Here is a 23,532-nt window from a genome sequence, read left to right as displayed (position 1 = left end):
ACATCTTCAACCTGTGAAAACAAGTTTTACTTTACGTGTTTTGTACAACTTATATTAGAAATCATAAAATGGTACAGAGACAGGAAATAAAATAACTATGATTTTTACATATAGGAGTTTTACTATTGAGGCATTTTTCTCAATTTTTAATATGGAGCAAACTAGCCATCTAAATACTGAAAGTGATCGAAAACATACACAAGTGTATTTTATAGAAGCATGCAAATGGGCAAACTCATGCCAATATAATGACTATGGTGATCTTTTTTAGGATAACAAATTTATACAAAAAATACTAAACTAAGTATGTGCCTTGGGAGTTGGGCACTTATGGCTATTTGCACTGCAAACCTATATAGTTTAATTTGAAAGTAAGTCACATTATAGTCATTAGGGTTTACTTCCAGTAAATAATAAGCCACATGGACTGTTTTGTTATGGCTTACTGTGTTGTGTAAACTCAACCATAATGGTTGGAAAACCACAATTTAACATGATTTGCCAACTTAGCCAATTTAATAAAAGTAAGTTAAATCATGGCTCAACACAGTGTAGAAACTGAATCACTGCTGTGTTATTTCATTAGAAATGTTGTCATCTTGCTGAATGTTAAATACAATTGTGGGAACATCCTGACTTTGTCCCCAATGACTTTTCAAGAAAAAGAGGATAGATATCCTTTTAGAAATGTAATTTCCTTTCATAAAATGGTCACGTTTATATTTGGATTTTTTTTCATGTCAGAAATGAAATATGGTATCAACTGTACTGTATTCAATAAGCCCCAATTATTGCTTATCTGGTATTAAAACAAAATATAAAAACCCTGAATATTTAACACTGTTGAATGTTACCTATGGTGTTTCCCATCGTCCCCTGTGTTATCTGTTCCAGCACCCCACCACCAATAAACAAGTTCTAAGGGGCTTGATCAAATGTTGTTCAGTTTAAGTATATTATGAATCTTGCTATATTAGCTGTTTACAATGATTAAGCTGTCTGTTATTTTGCAGAATGTACCACAAACAGCTGTTTTTTTTTTATGTTCAGTTTCTTTGATATACCTATCATATGTTCATCATTATGGTGAAAGTGTTACCACAACGTAATTGCAGACGCCTTAAAATAAAGCCATGAACGATACAAATCAGTCTAAACTTTACTATTTTTAAGTGCAGGTGATCAAATTTAGTGGGTATTTATTCAGGGCAAGTTGATGGCATCTACTCTAGTTAGATGCCATCAACTTTTTTCCAACTCCTGATGACTGTATGATACTTTTAGTATCTCCAAATTAATAACTGAAAGTTGTCCGTCATTTATTCACTCTTTCCCTATGTCCGGTTTTCACAATACCCCTCAGAAAATCATTGCTTTCACTTTTCTGGTCTCTATTGTCATAGAAATATCCTTTCTATTCTATCATCTTTTCTAAGTTTGAAATTGCTTATTTAATTGAATTAATTTCTTTATTTCTTTAACACTTTCCATTCATATGGTTTGTCACACTTACCATCTTTTATTGATTTTATTGTAATTTCTTTTATTGTGAGCCGCTCAGATCTGTTGCAAGTCAAGTGACATACAAATTTAATTTTGTTATTATTATAATTATTATTTCTGAGTCCAAGAAAACTAAGCATTTGGATTGCCATTACCTTTGTCTTAACATTTTACATTAGTCCAGATTTTCACTTTCCATGTTATTTGGAGACCTCTTCTATCTCCTTTATTTTCAGCTAACAAAGTAGAATATCTCAAATAGTTCTGACCTCCCATTATATTTATTACATTTATATCCTACCGCAATCCAAATACCGAGATATACAGTTAAAAAGTTCATATTAAAAATTTAAAATTTAAAATGTAAAAATAAAATATAATAGAAAAGCATTGATTCCAGCTGTCTTGTCTGTTCCAATCCTTCCAGATTTATATTCAGTGAATATATTAAACATAGGCATCCTTCCCTCACTTGCTGTCTATTCCAAACCATTGTTTATTCAGCCAGTTCTTTCTGTAGTTCCTTGTTCACTGTCAAGGTTCCCCAGAATGATTAGGTGTTCTGAACACCCATTAGCCTTAACATGTTCCACATTGGCATGTAGTCAATACAAGAAAAGTAAATCTCAGAATATGTTGATGTCTCCATTATCCATCTTATGTTAGCTAACTGACCTCATGTAGCTCTGCCTTACCTGAAATCTGTTCGTTTGGCATTTCTGTTTCCGTGGGTGTATTCATTGTAAGATTGTGAGCAAAACTTTGCTTGCATGAGGAATTAGTACAATATTCTCCTGCATCTCCCTTCGTTGTTACAGATATATTGACCAGTTAGGGTGTAATGACAGCCAGTCGTAAGCAGTTCCAAAGCCCGTTGATGACAATGGGGCTGTAACTCTTAGCAATTTTACCAGTGAGTACGGACGATGGAGCTTACATTCAAAATACATTAAACCATACAGTGAAGCATATATATTTAACTGAGAGTACGGTTGTATTTACTTATGAACAGTATCGTTTTATAATATTAAAATACTTTTAAAGTTTGAACGTATAAGTTATAATATCATAAAACTGTTTTTTCAATCTCTGTGTTGTAATCAACTTAAAAAAGAGAAAGTAAGTTTCTGCAATTACAGCATCAGTTCAAACCACCAGAGGATAACAATATGTGTAGAACCATACAGTCATTCTCCTGTGCCCGTTGGGGAGAGGCTTGCCTTTAAACACCTTACAAAGAGAAAGGGTCCGCAGAACCGAGGGGAGGGACAGAGAAGATGCCCGGCTACTACTGACATCCCTCTATGAACCAGTACTCGGCGCTGAGCAGAAGCCGACACGAAAGGAAATCGATACCTCTCCCTAATTTTGTCCCCAAGCGGAAGTGCCCGGATGAGAGAGCAACTCCAAGCTCTGTTGGGCAGACACGGAAGTGTTTTGGAAAGCACACAGAAAAATACAAGGAAGAGTAACACTACCCGTTAACTTTCGAGATCCTTTTAATCCATTGGAACTGAGAGGTACCCATGTTGTTTATTCGTTCAGTCGCTTCCGACTCTTCGTGACTTCATGGACCAGCCCACGCCAGAGCTTCCTGTCGGTCGTCAACACCCCCAGCTCCCCCAGGGACGAATCCATCACCTCTAGAATATAGAGGTACCCATAGAAAAGACAAATCTGCTTTTACTGTAGCTTTGCAAAGCACTGTGTTGCCCGTCAGTCTATCCCCTTTCAGTTTGCAAAGGATAGGAATTATTGCATGACTTCCTCTGTTTTTTATTCGAGACTGATGTTCTTTAAAAAGCTGTTGTTTCGAACTTGAAAAACAAGCTTCAATTTGTCTACGCACAAATCATGGCGTGTACAGATCAGCCTGTTTTATTTTTTGCAGTTTTCTTTAAGATAGGCAAAAAATAAACACTTTTCCTTCGAATGAAATAATGATTATAATTGCTTCTTCTCTCTTTGCTTTCACTTTTTTTACCATAAGCGAACATACAAATAAAAAAATAGCCATCGTTTCGAGGGAATTCATATAAAAGTTGATTTTTTAATGCACTCTATTCCGAAGTATGTCCTTTGAGCTACGAGGATTTATTCCTGTAATTGTGAACCATTACAATTTTAAATATTTAAAATAAGGCCTGAATCGGTAACTCTACTCTCTGCAGTAACTCCATTTCAGGGTTCGTTCTCACTTCCGCCAATTAAGCGATTCTCTATATTTCTTGTCTCTATGTAAAAATGCGCGTGGCAACCCCACTTTCTGGGCTGCAGCCCGCCTTCTTGGCTCGCGGAGTTTCACGCGCGGTTCCAGCGTGGGCAAAAAGTTCTTGCGTTGCAATAGATTGAAGACCCACCGGGAGAAGCTGGTAAATGTTTCGCTCGCTCTTCTCTCCTAAAGACAGTGGTGGTGTCTGGAGAACCTTGCAGCGGGGCAAGTGTGCCCTTGATAGGATCATAGGTGCAGCCCTCTTCTCTCCGGTTCCTAAACTGCGCTCTATCTTGCCCTGACGCTGCAATCCTATACACGGAAGAAAAGGCGTGTATAAGCTTGCAGGGTCAAGAGTTTTCAGCTAATACTGTTGCGATCAACTTACGTCTGCCTTTCGCCATTTCTGAAGCAGTCTTCCCCCGTAGGTGTCCGTCAGACGTATTTGAACTGCAGCGCCCATCATCTTTGCCGAGCCTCCTCATAGAGACTGTGGATTATGGGACTTTTTAAAAAAATTCGGAGTGCAGCAGGGAAACAACATTTTCCACTGGTCTTCCCCTCAAGAATTCATTTGGTTGCAGCATATCTGGACGTTGTTCTCATGACCTATTTATACCTACAGAGTGCATGCTATAAACCTGTTCTGGAGTGTTTCTATGTACGCCCTTGTTAGTACCTTGAGGGATCATAGAAAAGAAAAATTGGTGTAGAACTGTTGGTGTATCTTTTTAGTGGTAGCCATTCTAAGGTGAGGGGCCTTTGCCCAGCTTCAGCTGGTGTGCCAATTATGGCCTTACCTGGTGCAGGAGGACCCAGTTATAGTAACTCATTTCTTAATCACTACCTGGATAGACTGCTGCAATGTATTTTACATGGTATGGCCCTTAAAAGACTACTTGGAAATTACAGCTGTTCCAAAATGTGTTAGCTGGCATCTGACATTAGGAATATATAATACTGATACTGCAGGCCCTACACCAGTTGCTGTTTCAGTTCCGGGTACAATTTAAGGTGCTGGTTTTAATTTGTAAGTCCCTTTATGGCTTGGTACCTGCAGGACTGCCTTTTTCAGCCTGTATTGGCCTGACATACTAGATCATTGAGAAAGAAAAAACACCTTACGGTCCCATATGTCCAAGAGAACTGAAGCTGGAAGGCACTGCTTCTTAGTGGTAGCGGCTATCTCCCTCCTGGATGGCTTTGAGGAGGTTCTTAAGGTTTATTGGGGCATCCTAGGGGGATAACTGAGGCACCAGATTTTAGTTTTTGTTTTTATGTATTTATTGTTGAGAGCCGCCCAGAGCTGTGCTTTAAAATGGGTGGCCATACAAATCTTTTAAATAACTAAAACAATAAATTAAAAACTGAGCTTTTCTAGAGGGCTTCAGTGATGCTTACCTGCTGTGCCATTTACTGTTTTCTCTTTTTTAAATTTTTATTGTTATACCAGATATTGGTCATTCATGTTACGATTTGGTTTATTTTTGTTGTTAATTCTGTTGTAGATATTTTAATATTTTAATCCTACAGAGGATGTGGGGAGTGGGTTTGTGTGTGCACTGCTGAGAGTTGTGGAAGATATAATTCCCTGCTGCAATAAATAAGTAAAATCATTTTTTTTTCTGATAGGTTATTGGCAACAGAAGTTGAAAAGAAATGCCTGCATGTTATTCACTGGCTAGAGGTTCCACCTACCTGCCAAAAAGGAGCAACACTTTATTAAAATAATCTAAGACTGCTTTCAGTGCTTTTGAAAGGAAAAAAGACCCCACAACACTGACACAATGGTTTGAAAGATTCTGAATAGTGCCAAAACTTTCATCGCCTTTGGTGCATGATTATTTTGTTTCCTCAAAACATGATAATCCAGTTCTCACTGAAGAAATGCTTCCCATTATATTGTGTCCTCAAGGCTCCAGCCGCTGGCTACAAAAGTGCAAAGGAAGGAGCGTTGATCCTACAGTCTGTGTCTCAGGATGTTTACCAGAATTTAGCATTAGAAGATTGGATCCACGATAACATGGATTTAGAGAACAGACCTGTTCTTTTCCTGTGGAGAAATTCTTCTACTGTAGTGATTGGTCGGCATCAGAATCCCTGGCAGGAGTGTAACCTTAGAGTCATGAGGCAGAAGGGTGTAAAGCTTGCTCGAAGAAGAAGTGGAGGAGGTGCTGTTTACCATGACCCAGGCAACATTAATCTGACCTTCTTCACCAACAGAAAAAAATATGAAAGAATTGAAAACTTAAAACTGGTTGTTAAAGCTTTAAAGGCCCTGAGACCCCAGCTTGATGTTCAGGCTACTGAGAGATATGATCTCTTGTTAAACAAAATCTTTAAAATTTCAGGAACTGCTGCAAAACTAGGAAGAACAGCTGCTTATCACCACTGCACCTTGCTATGTAATGCTGATAAATTTGTTCTAACATCTGTGTTAAAGAGTCCTTACAGTGGGATCAAAAGTAATGCCACACCGAGTGTGCCTGCCTTAGTGAAAAATCTCTTTGAAGAAGATCCTACGTTAACTTGTGAAATGCTTATGGATGCCATTGCTGGCGAATATGCTTCACATCATCACACTGATAACCATATCCATGTAATAAATCCAGCTGATGAAACAGAATTCCCTGGAATTAATAATAAAGCCAGAGAACTAAAAGCCTGGAATTGGCTATATGGAAAAACACCGAAGTTCAATATCAGCACATCCTTTAATATAGAACATGATCAATCCCATGTTGAAATTCAGATAAGTATGGATGTAAAAAATGGCAACATTGAAACTTGCCAAATAGATATGCCTCAGAACTGGCTGCCACTGGATATGTGTGATGAACTTAGGGACAGCCTCATTGGCAACAAGTTTTGCCCAGATGAAACTACTGTGGTGGCAGCTGCTTTGCTAAGAACGTGTGCAGATACTAAATTACACAGCAAATGGCATACCTTATGTGAAAAGATTGTAACATTAATGTAACTTATGTGATGAGCTTGATTCTTGAATATCACAAATTTGCTAATACAAGTTTATTATATATGATTTTAGAAGAGTTCAGTGACTGCAAACATATTTAATGTTGATGTAATAACAATTTAACAAAAATAAAACTTGACATAAAGTTGTTTTTTAAAAGGGGAGGTAGTTAGTTGATACTGCTCCCCTTACATGTCTTCTCAAAGGTGAACTCCATTGAGTTTAATGAAGTAACTTAGTGTAAAATTGCAGCCAAGACTGCAATAACAACAACACACTGTTGGGTGGGCAAAAATGTGGATGGAAAGTTACAACTAATAGCTACTTTTGAATTCAATATAACCAGTCCAAACCCCTAACCTATGTCACATTGGAACTGCCATTGAAATGTTACTCCCATTGTAATCAACAAAATTTAAAAGATGATTTGTTCTGCCAATTAAAATCATCTCCCTGTCTTCTGAGCTGAATAACACTAATTAGCAATGTTGTGAAAGATTATTTGGATTGTTTTGCTTTAAATTACTTTCTACCAGTTTATTCATCATTCTAGTAAGAACAGAAGATCTGTATCAGTGTGAAATGTACATCTTTTTTTTTACAAGCCTTCATTTCTTTTTTATTCCAAAACCTTTATATTCTTCTGATTAATCCAGTTTATTGACAGTGGATGCAATGCAAATTGTTTACAGTTTCCCTGACATACTGGATTAGATTTTTAGATTGTTTGGAATCAGCTTACAAATAAATGATCACAAAGTCTCAGTATCATCTAATAGTTTGTTAGAGTAAAAACTCCAGTAGATTCTGAGGAGAAAAAACTGACTACAACACAACAAGCACATTATATAGCAGATCCCAGGAATGGCACACCAAGACTAGAAAGCTTCCCCAAAGAACTCATAGATGGAATAGGAGCTGTAAATTGCAAACATGTACAGTATTTTGAAAGTACAGAGGATGTGGGTCACTATTAAGCTCTCGAGAAATACATGACTAAGCTGCTGGGCATGGCATAATTTTCTTCCGTGCCGATGACAGGAATGTGTGGTAGTGGCCACAGATATAGTTTTTGTAGGAGCTTGCAAAAAAAAGTTGAGCACAAAGAGATAGGTAGGACACTGAGAGCCAAGGCATCAGGATCCCCCCCAAACGGTCACATCTCTGTTCTTCTACGTTTATACAGTATGTTACAAGTTGGTATAGCATGCTGTGTTAAGAAAAGCTGTGCCTTGTTCACTGTTACCTTTAAAATGCTAGTCACCTGCATATGTTGCCCAGTTTAATGAGTGTGTGTGTGTGTGTCTGTGTGTGTGTAGGTAGTCCTCATTTAGCGACAATTGGGACGAGCAACTCGATCATTAAGCAAAGGGTCACTAAGTGAAACTGACTGCACTTACAATCTTACTTCAGCTTTCCTTTGCTTTACAGACCTGTGAAAATCATAAAGACGAGGATCAGTTGCAAAGTTACTTTTTCATCACTGTTGTAACAGAGCGGTTGCTAAACAAGGACTACTTGTGTGTATACACACAAACATATAGTGCACGTACCTGAGTTTCCTTAACGAGGTGGACTCTATTGTTCAAAGTGACGTCAGCATGTTATCTGGCCCCAGTGACTGCAGTGTGACTGTCCAAAACTCCCCTGCCATTCAGCCCCCTCTAATGTTGAAGGTATCTGGCAGGCACCTTTTTTTTCTATATACAGTAGCTTCGTGTAATTTTGTACTGAGGTTATAGCTGGCTATGTTTTTAGATTGTGCTGAATGCAAGAGTATTCGATCTAGGTTCATTTCAGCTACTTGTTCAGTTTAGTGACTCCAGCTTGAGAGCCATTGTGGATAGATGCTTCCTCTGATTAAATGGAAACAAGAAAAAGGAGTATTTGGGGAGCCTTCTTTAAAACATCTACCAGATGTTGAAGAGATGACCAGGTGGGGAACTTCTTCACAGTACAAATGTCTGCAGTAGAGATTATATGGGGAAAAATCCAGCCACACGCATAAGGCTCTCCCGGCCATATGCATAAATCTTGTCAGATTGTAATTCTAAAATATATTCAGTAGTGGTGTTTTAATTTAATAATTCTTCCCAGGTTTTTTTTTACCTGATGTCTGTTAAGGTAAGAATACTGATTTTTATTTAAACAAAATATAATTACTGAAGCCCCTTTTATGGATATCTTGAGATAAAGGTATCTTTTTGCATAAACAGTAATTTATTTTATAAAAGTGCACAGTAAATACATATTTAGACAAGAAGTTTACACTAGAAAAAAAGGAGTAGTTTCAGAAGGAATCACGTTTTCTTTGTGTGCTTAATGTGAAAGATGTCCACAGTAGTTTCGTGACAGGGTCTCAAATCAAAATCACAATATCCAAGGCAAAAACGACCCTATAGAAAAGATTTTTTTTTCTGAGCAAAAATTCAGGAACTCTGTTAAAAAAACAGAAAAAACAAAATCCCTTACCTGCGGTTTCTTAAAATAATCAAGGCCTCTTCCAATTTTAAACATCCATCCATTGTTGAATCTGTGTTAAATACAAGAATGTAGAAACGAATATAATATTCACAAATAAAGAAATGGCATGAGTATGTTTGCAGATAAATTTACCTGATAGTTCAGAAAAGAGATGATGTGGATTTAAAAGGATATTTAATTGCCCTTTAAAATCCAAAGTGGTCCAATAGGGATAACTTAGATTTTAGTTTGGAAATCTGGCCATCCTAGCCAGTTCTCTCTCTCTCTCTCTCTCATAGGCGCGTGCACACACACGCAGATATTGCGAGAGAAAGAAAAATATTTTTTTCACATGAAAACTGATTGCCAAATATTATTAAAGCAGCATCCTGATAACTGTCAATTTCAGTCTGTCCGTAACTTTGTTTTTATAGACCTGAAAACCTTTAATAATCATGTTTTATATATATGCATATATACACATGCAGATGCATTTCTTAACAAAGGGCAGACAAACATTTTTAATCTGTGAACCTGTTCGGAATTTTGTGAGCATGTCATGGGTGCTCTCGCAAAATTACTGCCTGGGGAAGGCTTCTACATTTACAAAAGATCTGATTAGGGCCAACAGATTAGGACTGCAAAATTCTGCCCAGTCAGTTTATGATAGCAAAAAGACAGAAAACTGTTTTTGCAGCTGAAATCGTATTATGTATAGGAAAACAAATTTCTGAAGTTGTCTGTCAAACCCCCTGCTGATCAGGATGCCCCAATATTTCAAAGTACCTTTTTCTTCTGAGCATACGGGTTAGAGGCATTCTGGTAAATAAAGCTTAAATTAAGGACTCATGGTTTTTTTTCCAGCTAATTATGTTTTATTTAGATTCTTTCAATTAACGGTAAGTTAGTGGAAACCAAAGGAAATGTTTCTGAATACCCTGATGCCCATAGGCACCTACTGCCTATTCCTACTTTAGTGAGGACTATATGAACCAATATTTAGTACAGTATTTATATTTTTACTTACTATATAGTAATTTTACATATCACCAACCTAATCTCTCGATCATGTATTGAAGAAGAATACGTTATATCCAGTGTAATGCCAAAATCCTTTAGAGACTGCTGTATTTCTTCTAAGGCACCCATCTGTTGACTCTTTCCATGACCCTGTTAAGATGTGTTATGATTTAAACATGAGTGGATAATCTAAACATTGTCAATTCAGAATTCCCTGAAAAGCATTACTATTTTGCTTACTTTAAAGTAAACCACCTTAACATTATACTTTTTCAGCCAAGAACTACAAACGATCTTCTGAAGAGAAACCTGTACCAATTATTATCTTTCTGTGTAAATAGATGACTTTTAAGAAAACAACCCGATTCCATGTCACAGAAGCCGTACATAAACAAACGTAGCAACAGTAGGCCCCAGGAGCTAGTGGAAAAGCCAGAGGAAGATTCCCCCTCTGAGATTCCTTATATCTCCTACAGTACAGATTTTCAGATTAAAATAATAATTGGTAAAACACTAATATTTATTTATTTATTATTCAAATTTAATTATATGAGAAAGAGAGCCAGTTTGGTATAATGGTTAAGACATCAGGCTAGAAACGGGAGATTGTGAGTTCTACTCCTGCCTTAGGCACAAAGCCAGCTGGGTGACTTCGGGCTAGTCACACACACTCTCGCCCTAGGAAGGAGGCAATGGCAAACCACTTTGGAAGTCTTGCCAAGAAAACTGCAGGGGCTATTCCAGGCGGTCACCAGGAGTCAACAATGAATTGAAGTATCATGTCCAAAATAAATGCAAAATATGTTAGAAAGGGGAATAAAACCGTATCTCAGTGGTAGAGCATATGCTTGTATGTAAAAGATTCTTGGGAAAATTCTTGACTTATCCTGTAGATGTTGGAAAGAAATTTTGAGGAACTGCTACCAATAAGCATAAAAAATACTGAGCCAAAACCAATAATTTGATTCAGTATCTTCCATTTTCTTCTAATTACCAATTTAAAATTGATCTTATCCTACTCATTGAAGGTACCTAAGTTTAGCTTGTTTTCAAACTATTCTTACCCCAAAGCATAACCAACTCTCCTAATACAAGAAGTGTTTAATTTTAATGCAAGAAATAGCATTTCTTTTTCACCTACAAATGGATTTTTTAATCATTTTTTTTCCTGATCCAAAATGTGATAGAAATAGAATGTTATTTATAGAATTAAATGGAAATTCTTTTTTGCATTCTTACCATGGTGGTCACAATAACACTCCCATTCAGCAAATGCAACCTGATACTGAGTAAGAGGACATTCATGCAATCTTAAATATATTAAGAAGTAATTCTTACTAAATCCTGCAATATGATTGCAGCCTTAAATACTTACTTCTTCATGAAAGGTAAGAAGATGTATAGTTTTCATTCTGCATGGTTCTTTAACAAGCATTTCACAGAATCTTAAGAAGTTGTACAACTGTAGAAAATTAAACAAGAAATTTTTTTCAGATGGAAAGGGGCAAAATGTCTTGATTAAATGCAGCACCACTATCTCACCTGATGGGCTTGGCGAATGTAAGGATCCTCAACCCAAACCTCTGTAACAGTTTCATTTAGATATTCTTGGAACAGCTTTTCATAGCTGAATCCTTTGCTATTCTCTTCAATTTTAATTTGCTTGTGCCATTTCCCATCTAAAAACAAGAACAAATTTTCACTAAGATTCCCATCTCACTACATTAAAAAGATCTTCTAATGTACTTTTTAAAAGCAGTATTAAGGAAACTTACATTATAGCTTCCTACCTTCTTTTTCCTTCACAACTAATTTCTTAATTTCTTCTGCTCTGTTCATGTAACTTGTTATTTTGTTCCTGTAGTAAGCTCCTTTTTTCTCATCTTTTGTAGCTGTGAATAGAAGACAAGAAAGAAATGAAAAAAGGGTATTCCCCCCCCCTTCATTTCTTTGCATGACCTTCATTTACACAGCAAGAGTGCTGAGTGGCAAAGGAAACTCATGCATCAAGGGACCCTTCTGGCTCCCAGATTTTTTCTGGGCAGTTGAAGCTACGTGTTTTGAGATCTTGTCAAGGAAAAAATGTGATTAATATATTTTTTTCTTTTCCATTGCACTTTTTACTCATTCTTTCTTTTTACTTTTAGCTTGTATTAGTTTTTACTATTGCAATTATAATCTTTAATACAATTATTTAAAAAAAATAAAAGACTAGTATATTTGAGTCTTCTATTGTTTTTGGTTTTAGGGATGAATGTTTTAGGCCACCATTCTGTATCTACTTACAGTAATTGCATTGTTTATTCGTTTAGTCGCTTCCGACTCTTCGTGACTTCATGGACCAGCCCACACCAGAGCTTCCTGTCAGTCGTCAACTCCCCCAGGGACAAGTCCATCACCTCTAGAATATCATCCATCCACCTTGCCCTTGGTCGGCCCCTCTTCCTTTTGCCTTCCACTCTCCCTAGCATCAGCATCTTCTCCAGGGTGTCCTGTCTTCTCATTATGTGGCCAAAGTATTTCAGTTTTGCCTTTAATATCATTCCCTCAAGTGAGCAGTCTGGCTTGATTTCCTGGAGTATGGACCAGTTTGATCTTCTTGTAGTCCAAGGCACTCTCAGAATTTTCCTCCAACACTACAGTTCAAAACCATCGATTTTCCTTCTCTCAGCCTTCCTTATGGTCCAGCTCTCGCAGCATATGTTACTATGGGGAACACCATTGCTTTAACTATGGGGACCTTTGTTGTCAGTCTGATGTCTCTGCTCTTAACCACTTCATCGAGATTTGTCATTGCTCTTCTCCCAAGGATTAAGCATCTTCTGATTTCCTGACTGCAGTCAGCATCTGCAGTAATCTTCGCACCTAGAAATACAAAGTCTTTCACTGCGTCTACGTTTTATCCCTCTATTTGCCACTTATCAATCAAGCTGGTTGCCATAATCTTGGTTTTTTTGAGGTTTAGCTGCAAGCCAGCTTTTGCACTTTCTTCTTTCACCTTCATCATAAGGCTCCTCAGTTCCTCTTTGCTTTCAGCCACCAAAGTGGTATCATCTGCATATCTGACATTGTTAATGTTTCTTCCAGCAATTTTAACTCCAGCCTTGGATTCCTCAAGCCCAGCATGTCGCATGATGTGTTCTGCATACAAGTTGAATAGGTAGGGTGAGAGTATACAGCCCTGCCGTACTCCTTTCCCAATCTTAAACCAGTCCGTTGTTCCGTGGTCTGTTCTCACTGTTGCTACTTGGTTGTTATACAGATTCTTCAGGAGGCATACAAGATGACTTGGTATCCCCATACCACTAAGAACTTGCCACAATTTGTTATGGTCCACACAGTCAAAGGCTTTAGAATAGTCAATAAAACAGAAATAGATGTTTTTCTGAAACTCCCTGGCTTTTTCCATTATCCAGCGGATATTGGCAATTTGGTCCCTACTTCCTCTGCCTGTTCTAAACCCAGCTTGTACATCTGGCAATTCTTGCTCCATGAATTGCTGAAGTCTACCTTGCAGGATCTTGAGCATTACCTTACTGGCATGTGACATGAGTGCCACTGTTCGATAGTTTGAACATTCTTTAGTGTTTCCCTTTTTTGGTATGGGGATATAAGTTGATTTTTTCCAGTCTGATGGCCATTCTTGTGTTTTCCAAATTTGCTGGCATATAGCATGCATTACCTTGACAGCATCATCTTGCAAGATTTTGAACAGTTCAGCTGGGATGCCGTTGTCTCCTGCTGCCTTGTTATTAGCAATGCTTCTTAAGGCCCATTCAACCTCACTCTTCAGGATGTCTGGCTCTAGCTCATTGACCACACCGTCAAAGCTATCCCCGATATTGTTATCCTTCCTATACAGGTCTTCTGTATATACTTGCAACCTTTTCTTGATCTCTTCTTCTTCTGTTTGGTCCTTGCCATCTTTGTCTTTGATCATACCCATTTTTGCCTGGAATTTACCTCCGATATTTCTAATTTTCTGGAAGAGGTCTCTTGTCCTTCCTATTCTATTGTCTTCTTCCACTTCCACACATTGTTAAATAATTCCTTATCTCTTCTGGCTAACCTCTGGAATTTTGCATTTAATTGGGCATATCTCCCCCTATCACTGTTGCCTTTTGCTTTCCTTCTTTCTTGGGCTACTTCTAGTGTCTCAGCAGGCAGCCATTTTGCCTTCTTGGTCTTCTCTTTCTTTGGGATGTATTTTGTTGCTGCCTCCTGAACAATGTTGCGAACTTCTGTCCAGAGTTCTTCCGGGACCCTGTCTACTAAGTCCAGTCCCTTAAATCGATTCTTCACCTCCACTGCATATTCCTTAGGAATATTAGTGAGCTCATATCTAGCTGATCTGTGGGTCTTCCCTAATCTCTTTAGTCTGATCCTAAATTGTGCAATAAGCAGTTCGTGATCTGAACTACAGTCAGCTCCAGGTCTTGTTTTTACTGACTGTATAGATGTCTGCCACCTTTGGCTGCAAAGGATGTAGTCAATCTGATTTCGGTGTTGTCCATCTGGTGAAGTTCATGTATAAAGCCGTCTCTTAGGTTGTTGGAAGAGAGTGTTTGTTATGCAGAGTGAGTTGTCTTGGCAAAATTCTATCAGCCTATGTCCTGCTTCATTTTGTTCTCCCAGGCCATGCTTACCTGTAATTCCAGGTGTCATTTGTCTGCCCACCTTAGCATTCCAGTCTCCCGTGATGAAAATAACATCTCTTTTAGGCATGTCCAGTAGGTGCTGCAGATCCTCATAGAACTGCTCTACTTCAGCTTCTTCAGCATCTGTGGTTGGGGCATATATTTGGATCACTGTGATGTTAGATGGCTTGCCCTGAATTCAAATTGAGATCATTCTATCGTTTTTTGGATTGTATCCAAGCACTGCTTTAGCCACTTGGCTATTAATTATGAAGGCTACTCCATTTCTTCTGTGGTCCTCTTGTCCACAGATCTGGTGGTCATTTGATGTGAAGTGGCCCATTCCAGTCCATTTACTTACAGTAAACCTCTATTGAATTCTTAGGAATTATTGCTAATTGGATATGTATAAAATTGCTCTGCAAGCTGTAAGATTCCATGGCAATTTTATATGGATTTCCTAAGATGATCTCACTGAATGCTGGGAAGGGGAATCTTATAGAAGGAGATATTCTCTGTAGTAGCCTGGACCAAAACACATGGGGCTTTCAAGGTAATACAGGTAGTCCTCACTTAACATCCACTCATTCAGTGACTGTTCAAAGTTATGATGGCACTGAACGAGGGGGACTTATGATAGGTCTTCGTAGTTGCGGCCATTGCAGAATCCCCATGGTCTCATGATCGTGATTCAGGCACTTGGTGACAGGCTCGCAATTACGACGTCACAGCATCCCACGGCCATGTGACTGCCCTTTGCGACTTTCACTGCTGGCTTCTGACAAGCAAAGTCAACAGGGAAGCTAGCAGGAGGTCACAAATGGCAATCATGTGACCGCGGGACACTGCAACCATGCGGGATTCACCTAATGATGGCTACTGGGACTGCTGGAATTGCTGTCACAAGTCAGCACTATCACGTGATGGCGCACCTTACAACCATGACACTTAGCAACAGAGTTCCCAGTCCCAATTACCGTTTGTAAGCAAGGACTACCTGTAGTTGGTACTTTAGTGTTTGGTCTGAATCAGACAGTCACTACATTCATTTAATACAGGTGTGTTATGGTCCCTTTGATGTGTTTCAGAGACAAACTTAGCTAGTTTTTGTACCAACAGCAACTTACAGACTAGACACAAAGGCAACATCATGTAGAGCACATTACAGTAATCAAGTCTGAACCTGCATCACAGTTTTAAGGTCATTTTCTTCCAGGAAACCATTTTCTTCCATGGTTGACAGAAATTTGTAGCCATTATCTCAGTCTGAGAAAACAGAAAGAGATCAGCATCTAGAACTGTAGAAAGGTCTTCATCTCTCTGAAACTTGTTCCCTTAACCTGTTTTGTCTGCATTCAGCTGGAAATCTTCCCCAGTGGTTTCAAGTAGTTATTAAAAATCACTGGAACCAAAATGGAGACCTAAGGAATAACATACAGTAACTTCTGTTTAGAAAAATAACACCATCTGAAATTACTTGAATTAATGATTAAATTTCAGGCTATTTTCCATCATCATATTTTACAAACTTTACAACTCTGGAAGCAGACATTTCTGAGACTCAGGGGGATGTTAAAATCATGAAAACGTCACCAATCCAATTTGATAAAGACCTAGAAGCACTGAAAAGAATTATTATTTCTCATAAAACCAGAATCAAGAAAGGGATCAATCCCAGCATAAATTAAAATAGGGTGCAGGTAGTGGACCATTTACCGAACTAGAGGTCGCTAACAATTACAGGCCAAAAATATTCTGATCAAGCTTCCTCCCTGTCCCGGTTTTACAGGAGGAGAAAGTACACCTCTTGCATTAAATCCCGCAATCTTTTAAACTCTCGTCAAGCGATACAGCCCAAATATAGGTCTTCCCCCTCAGTGAGAAAGATCTCGTCTAATTAGGACTTCCATGTTCACATTCAATCCATCTCTGGCCACTGCACAAGGCTGGCAAAATTCTCTTTCCGTCTTCCTGAGATAGGCGAGATGCGGGACCTACATACCAAGCTTAATCTCCTCGGTCTGGGGATGGGAAGACGAAATTCTCACCTTTCAGCACACTAAGAAGGAGAGCAATCCCTTCCTGGTAGCAAACCAGCGACTCCTGGAAACGCGAAGCCGAGTCCAGTTCCACCGCCCGCTTCAGCACCGACGCCGCCGAATCCTCCATGTCAGCCCGCCAGCTATGCCCGCCGCAAACCACCGAGCAAAGCAGGAAAGAGGCGAGAATGCCCCGCCCTCTTCTGCTCATGTGATTTCGAAGAAGTGGAACGTGAAAGCCTTGGGAGACCGGATCTAAGTCGCCGGCGCTTCTCACCCTCCTTGGGCCGCGGAGGAGGAGACTTTACACGTGACTGGAGTCTCTTTTCGAGAGGAGGAGAGTTGGCCGTGTGAGATGGCGGCTTGGAGAGGTTGTGTAGCCGCTTGGCAGGTGAGAGGTCTGGATTGTTTCACTAGGAAGAGAATTGCATTACGTTGCAGAAACCCCTTTATATTGCTGAACGTTTTTGCTGGAGCTGGAAAAAAGCATAGCTGTGATTCTTAAATGTGATTTTAATTAGAGGCCTCAGTTCTGGGAAAAATTGATGCCGTGAGTGGAGACTTAGCAAACGATCTTGTACCTCCTATTTTGTAAGCTAGTTACAATTTCCAAATTAGCTGATTTAAATATATGTGAATAGGTAACTGACATGCTCCCTGTGAACCTCTGATGCTTCTAGTTTTCCAGGAATATAAAATGATAGTATCTTAGTAGACTTAATAAATGTGCATGTGCATCTTGTCATTACTGATTTATTTGAGACCTTGATATATTTGAATACATTATGCGTTAAGCTCTGAAATATTACATTGTTTTCTTTCTTGTTTCTTATGCTGCAGAATCTGGCAAAAAGTGAACCAATCGCTTGGAGAATATGGATGAGGCAGAAATTTACGAAGTCTCGAATTCCAGAATCAGTAAGTCTTAGGTTAAAAAATTAATCAAACATTACAAGTACAAATTAAAATTAAATTACAAATTAAAATGGACAAAATATGTTCCTTACTACATAAAATCGGTTGTGAAAATAATGCGATTTCAGCTCTGTACTTAATAGAATTATAGTAGGTCTGAGCTGATCAGAGAGTAACTTTCCATTGTTTCTGATGCACCTTCCATGCTAGAGAATTCATACCTAGCCACTATTTTATTTCACCCAGTTTCTTCTGGCTAATTAATGCATCCTCTTTGTAGTTTCCTCTTCCGCAGAGGTAGATGGTAGAGCGTTCAAAAGAACAACTCACTCTGTCTAATCCCAAATCTGATCCTTAGTGTAGTCTCTTGAACCACATGCAACCCAATTACTAGCTAGTATCCATGCCAGTAAATAATAAATTGTTAAGGAAGTGTTGTAGATCATGAGAAGGCAAGAATTTTTTCTGAGAGAAACCCCAACTTTAAACCTAGAAAGCTAAAGAAAACTGTAAACTGCCTCTTTGGTATCTGGGGATGAGATGAAGGCAGTATCTTGAGGGTAAGTTATTTAAAAATTATTATTTGGGCATCTTTGTGCCTTAGTTAGAAAAATGTGAAGATGAGCCCCAGAAATCACCAATCCAATAACTAACTATACTTATTGTATTGGTTAATAATGAAAGTATAATTTACATTTATTCTGTTGAACTTATTTTAGGTGTTTCAACCACGACTTGGTGATCATGAAAAATATGGTGGTAATCCACAAGAGCCTCATAAACTACATCTTGTCACCAGGATCAAAAGTGGAAGAAGGCGTCCTTATTGGGAAAAAGAATTGATTGAAGAGCTTGGATTAGGAAAAGTATGTAACCAATTTACAGTGTTCCGAGATTTTTTCCCCACGTGTAATACTATTATATAGATTTCAGTCCTATGCATTGTTTATTCAGAAGTTGTTCTTGTGAAGTTAATGTTCAGATACATTTGAACAAAATGGTTGACTAGATTTTGAGATGAGATATTTGGCCACATACTAAAATAATTTGTAGCTGGAACAGCTCCATGTCACAGCAAGCTATTACTGGTTAAATGTTTGAGTTCATTTCTGCTGTAAAGTAGAAGGTCAGTATCAAAATGAAAAGAGAATCTTGATTTGTGATTGACTAAATAGGTACAGCCATGGAGTTTACTTGGCAACAGCATAGAAATCATTTGCTTCTATCTTCCAATATATATTTTTTATTTTCCAGTATAGCCTATAGCCCTGCTAATTCCATGCAGTTTCCCCTCCAAGTACTAACCAGATCCAACCCTGCTTAGCTTCCAGGCCCAGAAATGGTTGCTCAACTGTTAGTAACTGCTGAGATCAACATTAGCTACTTCGAAGGAAATTGTTGTTTTGAGCTGTCCAAGGCCAGTTTTGTCATCATGCTAGATGATTTTCACCTCAAGTAGTAGATTGGAAAGAACAGTAGATCATACTAAAATCACATCCATCTGCCAATAGCAGTATTAGTTTATTTATTTATGTATGATTCAAATTTAATTACCGCCCATCTCCCCCAAAAGTTGGGGATGGACAAGCCTGCCAATCACAAGATTCTGCCATTGCCAGATGGCTGCTGTGAAAATCTCTGCCTGCCGTTTCTCTCTATCACAGCAGCAAGTAGAGGTCTCCAGAAGGTTAGTGTAATAATCTCCAGGGACAAATGCTTCTTTCTAGATGGTCATTTCTCAGAGTGAAGCATTTGAACATAGAATACAGTAACTTTGGAGTCTAGGGCTACCAGATCTGGGCTGCAAGCATCAGACGCCACTAGATGGCAGCAGGAGATACAGAAAAATCTTAACTCTGTAGTGCCATTTAATCGTCATCTGATTTTTGCAGCTCAGATCTGGCAGTCTGTGGCAATAAGAAACAGCTGTTCACAGAAATAGTAAAAGAAAAGAACATTCAGTCCATTGCTGTTAATCCAGCAGTAGAAGAGGGGGTTGGTGCTTCCTCCTGTCTCAGGTTTTAAGACGTTTTTGCCCAACTACTTCAGGTCTTTACTTTTTACTTTCATGGAAGCATTTTTATGTCAGTTGGTAGAACTGGCAATACCTCCAGGGTCTGATCATTTTAAAATGCGGGTAGTGGCATCTCGAAAATGTATTTTCTTAGACTATGGTACAAAGGCAGTTTCCCTGAATTTGGAAAAAAAAAACAGTTTTGAATTTTGGGGAGGAGGAGTGTATCAAAAAGAAATTGCTGCTGTGTGTCTGCCTGGCTGCTGAATGAAGTGTAGCATAAAACTAAGTAGGGCTGAAGTGCTTTTGCTTTTGCAGGATGATAACAGGTAGGGGAAGAGAGTGGACAACCAAGTGTTCTGTACAGCTGTTGTCTGAGAAAAAGCTTCATGCTGGATCAGATTATGGCTACAATGATTACAATTGGCAGGCGTAACAGATGCTCTCACTCCTCCTTTACCTCTAGGAGTGTGGTCACATCACAATAGGAGCAAAAATCTGTCTTCAGGGCCGCAGCTGGTGGGGGGGCAACCGGGGCATGTGCCCCGGGTGCCACGCTGGGGGGGCGCCAAAATGGGCGTGGAATCCATGTTTGCCCCGGGTGACACAGACCCTAGTTGTGGCCCTGTCTGTCTTTCCCAAGAAAGTCATAATGAGTTATTGGGAGTCAGGCGGCATACAAATTTAATAATAAATAAATAAAACAAAGTTTATAGGCGTTTATTTATAGGCATTATCTTACGCTTATCCTTAAAGTAAAACTTAAGGACTTCCTTACAGACTTACCCTTTCCTTTAATGGAATGTGTACTATGGTTGAGAAGCACTGCTCTAGCGTGTAAAATAGTTAAGGAATGGATTGTAAGAGCCAGGATAGTATTTTGCTCCCGAGGGCCCCATGAGGTTGGGAGCAGTGGCCTGGGGGTTGCACAGCGGCAGACAGTGAGACCTGACACAGTCGCTGTCGGGCCTCTTACCAACTCCCCTTTCACATGTAGTTCTCCACTGCTGAATCAGAGTATAGAAATCAAGAATACTTAAGGAGTCTGCATCTTTAATTAAGGAATTATATTTATCACTGTTAAGTTCCTGAATGCTTTAATGATTTAGCGGCCATTTACAGTTACGACGGTGATGAAAAGGTACTTTACAACCAATCCTCATATTTACAACCTTTGCAGGGCTGTAAAGCAAAGGAAAGCTGAAGTAAGATCATGAGCACAGTTGTGGTTTCACTTAGCAACTGCTTTGCTTAATGACCAAGTTGCTGGTCCCAATTGTGGTCACTAAACAAGGATTACCTATAATACTAAACTGTGACAGAAATAAGTTTAAGGGATCATAATATTTGTTCTAATGTTACTTAATATTTAGTATCTGCAGTGATTTAATATTTATTAAAAGCTATTTGAACTTTATTACTATAGCTGTTTTCACAAATTTAATGTATGCGATGCATTGGAAACAAGTTGTCTGATGACCTTTGTATCACCTATAGAGATTTGATCCAGTGGTGCTTAAAAACATCCCTTCCGTGAATGCAAAACTGAAAATCATTAAACACCTAATAAGGTTGGTACTTCTTCTCACCAGCACTATTTTGAAATTGCTGTAGTGTAAGAATGCTAATAGGCTGTTTTTCCCCCCATTTTTGACTATAGAATAAAGCCATTAAAACTGCCTTACGGACTTCCAGCTGAAGATGAAATACCTGATACCTATCTTAACAAGATCACAGGTGAACTGATAGTTTGTCGCCACCTAAAAGTAGTGGAAAAGAACGCAATTGATTCTTCATAATAATGCATTGATACTTCATATAATAAATGTAACATTAAATTGACATTTGCATTACTGTAATTGCCAGTAGGGGGGTAATACACATGTTCATTTAGAACAATTTCTCCAGCCTTAACTCAGCTGCCTTACCATCAAACAAGATAGCATTATTACGGAGAAAATAAAAATATTTATCTAGTGTTTGGGCATGGTTTCTGCTTGTCCTGTTTGGCTGTTGTGAATATGAGAATATATATAATAGCAAATGCACTGCAGCAGGTTTTGAGGTATGTTTTGTTATCTACACAGTTTACAGGAGGCTGTGACTAAGATAATATCAAACTGAACGCCTGTGACTGTTGGTTAAACTAATTTGAATCTGCTTCACTGGCCATTTTTAGTCAGATAAAATCTGATTTCTTAAGATATAATACAATTGTAAATAATGTACAAAAATACAACATTTCAACAAGAAACTGGTTGTTGTCATCAGGCAGATACAACCAGTGGTTGGTCAGTTGTAAATAGGTCACGTGATTGGTCTGTCATTGGGGTTTTACCTGACTTTAAAAAAAAAAGAGTTCTGCTTTCCATGTTCTTCCAGTAATCTTGTCTCCATTTTTTTCTTTTTCTTTTCTTTTCTTTTTAGTATTTCCATTTTGATTGTTTGGGGGATCTTCCTTTTGTCTTCATTGGCTTCAGGGGCTAAATGTTTCATGTTTTTCCAATAATTGACCCCCAGGAGGCAGCCTGCAACCAGATTTGCCCTTACAGGAGCTCTTCAGGCAGGGGTATTCCTATATCTGGTTCAGACCTTTTAGGCTTTGAACTGTGGCTACATTAGGGTAGTACATCTGTCTTTAGAGCTAGTCTGGCACTTGGTGTCCGCAGCTACTAGGAAGGTTTATGCAAGCCCTTACGGACTTTTTTCATAAAACAGAAAAAAAATGAGTTTATGATTTGTGGCTTTGATGATTAGACAGGATAGATCATAAAAAGAAGAGAGTTATGTTGTAACTGTAGAGTAAGAGGTAAATTTATAATTGTACTTAAAACTGCTGTAAAGAAAATCGGAAGCCACTTTGTATCTTTTTTCTTTTTCTATTTTTCTTTTACTTTTTTTCCCCTTTCTTGCACTTTTAGCTTTCTTTGATTTTTTTTCTTTTCTTTTTTCTTACTTTATATTAGTTTGTATTAGTTTTTATCCTCCTTAAATATTTTTAATAAAATTACATATATATATATATATATATACATATACATATACATATACATATACACACACACACACATATATATATGTATGTATGTATGTATGTATATGTGGAAGGTTTATGCATTGCATGGTGTATATATGTAGATATGGGTATATGAGGAATTCCTCCTACCCCCACCCTCGTTCTTGGAGGTGTTGGAGAATTTGTAACCTTGTATAGGAGGACACATCACTATAACATCTCAGTTTTTCTAGTGAGAGATTAAATAGCATAAAGGAAGATGTATTATGTAATCGATGTACACCACGCAACCCATAGACCTGTGCCAGAACATTTGCACTGGGACACACAGGGTGACTACATATCCTCCACTCTGGGTCAAGGGAGGGGAACACATTCAGAACTGCTGCCCAACTGACTCTCCCTAAGGATGTTATTTTTCCATGGTCCTTGACCATGTCTGGCCCTTTTTCAAAGTTGAAGTATCATAATTGATAGGGCCAGCTTCAGGCTAATGTTGAGTAGCCACTGGCCTAGGGTGCCAAAGCTTAAGGGATGCCAGTCACCCCTCCTTTTGAATAATTCTAAAATAGTAAATTTTTGCATCAGCAGGAGGTACTACCATCAGTCATTGTGGTTTCAGGGCACCACATACCCTTGATTGATAGTTATAGTTGTTAACCTTATAATTCATTTGACTAATCCACCTAAGTTTGATGGTGTCACTCCATCTTTCATTATCAAATTTCATAATTGA

The 23,532-nt window shown here is 38.4% G+C and overlaps 3 protein-coding genes across 9 annotated transcripts; 2 read left to right on the top strand and 1 right to left on the bottom strand.

Moving 5' to 3' along the window:
• Positions 1-3,760: 3,760 nt before the first annotated feature.
• On the top strand, positions 3,761-6,889 carry LIPT1 (lipoyltransferase 1). 2 transcript variants are annotated; one of them, XM_063304976.1, is made up of 2 exons: positions 3,761-3,875; positions 5,348-6,889. In XM_063304976.1, the coding sequence occupies exon 2, from the start codon at positions 5,553-5,555 to the stop codon at positions 6,693-6,695; it is 1,143 nt and encodes a 380-aa protein (XP_063161046.1). In that variant the 5' UTR covers positions 3,761-3,875; positions 5,348-5,552; the 3' UTR covers positions 6,696-6,889. The 2 variants fall into 2 exon arrangements, with proteins under 2 accessions (XP_063161046.1, XP_063161045.1); XM_063304975.1 differs by having other exon boundaries at positions 3,767-4,139.
• Positions 6,890-8,307: 1,418 nt separating this feature from the next.
• On the bottom strand, positions 8,308-17,040 carry MITD1 (microtubule interacting and trafficking domain containing 1). Of its 6 annotated transcripts, none has more exons than XM_063304982.1 (7): positions 16,861-17,039; positions 11,966-12,067; positions 11,718-11,854; positions 11,551-11,637; positions 10,210-10,325; positions 9,165-9,225; positions 8,308-8,548 (listed from the first exon to the last, which is right to left on the bottom strand). In XM_063304982.1, exons 1-7 carry the CDS (start codon positions 16,979-16,981, stop codon positions 8,501-8,503), a joined length of 672 nt encoding a protein of 223 aa, XP_063161052.1. In that variant the 5' UTR covers positions 16,982-17,039; the 3' UTR covers positions 8,308-8,500. The 6 variants fall into 6 exon arrangements, with proteins under 6 accessions (XP_063161052.1, XP_063161051.1, XP_063161050.1 ...); XM_063304981.1 differs by lacking the exon at positions 8,308-8,548 and adding an exon at positions 8,892-9,088 and having other exon boundaries at positions 16,861-17,038; XM_063304980.1 differs by lacking the exon at positions 8,308-8,548 and having other exon boundaries at positions 8,892-9,225.
• Positions 17,041-17,191: 151 nt separating this feature from the next.
• MRPL30 (mitochondrial ribosomal protein L30) lies at positions 17,192-21,622 on the top strand. Its single transcript, XM_063304986.1, has 5 exons — positions 17,192-17,242; positions 17,692-17,769; positions 18,486-18,632; positions 21,278-21,351; positions 21,441-21,622. Exons 1-5 carry the CDS (start codon positions 17,207-17,209, stop codon positions 21,577-21,579), a joined length of 474 nt encoding a protein of 157 aa, XP_063161056.1. The 5' UTR covers positions 17,192-17,206; the 3' UTR covers positions 21,580-21,622.
• The last annotated feature ends 1,910 nt before the right edge of the window (positions 21,623-23,532 follow it).

The sequence above is a fragment of the Candoia aspera genome, chromosome 5, assembly GCF_035149785.1.
Source record: "Candoia aspera isolate rCanAsp1 chromosome 5, rCanAsp1.hap2, whole genome shotgun sequence".
Taxonomy (NCBI): Eukaryota; Metazoa; Chordata; class Lepidosauria; order Squamata; family Boidae; genus Candoia; species Candoia aspera.
The sequence above is the reverse complement of the archived record's forward strand: the minus strand, read 5'-3'. Positions and strand labels throughout refer to the sequence as shown.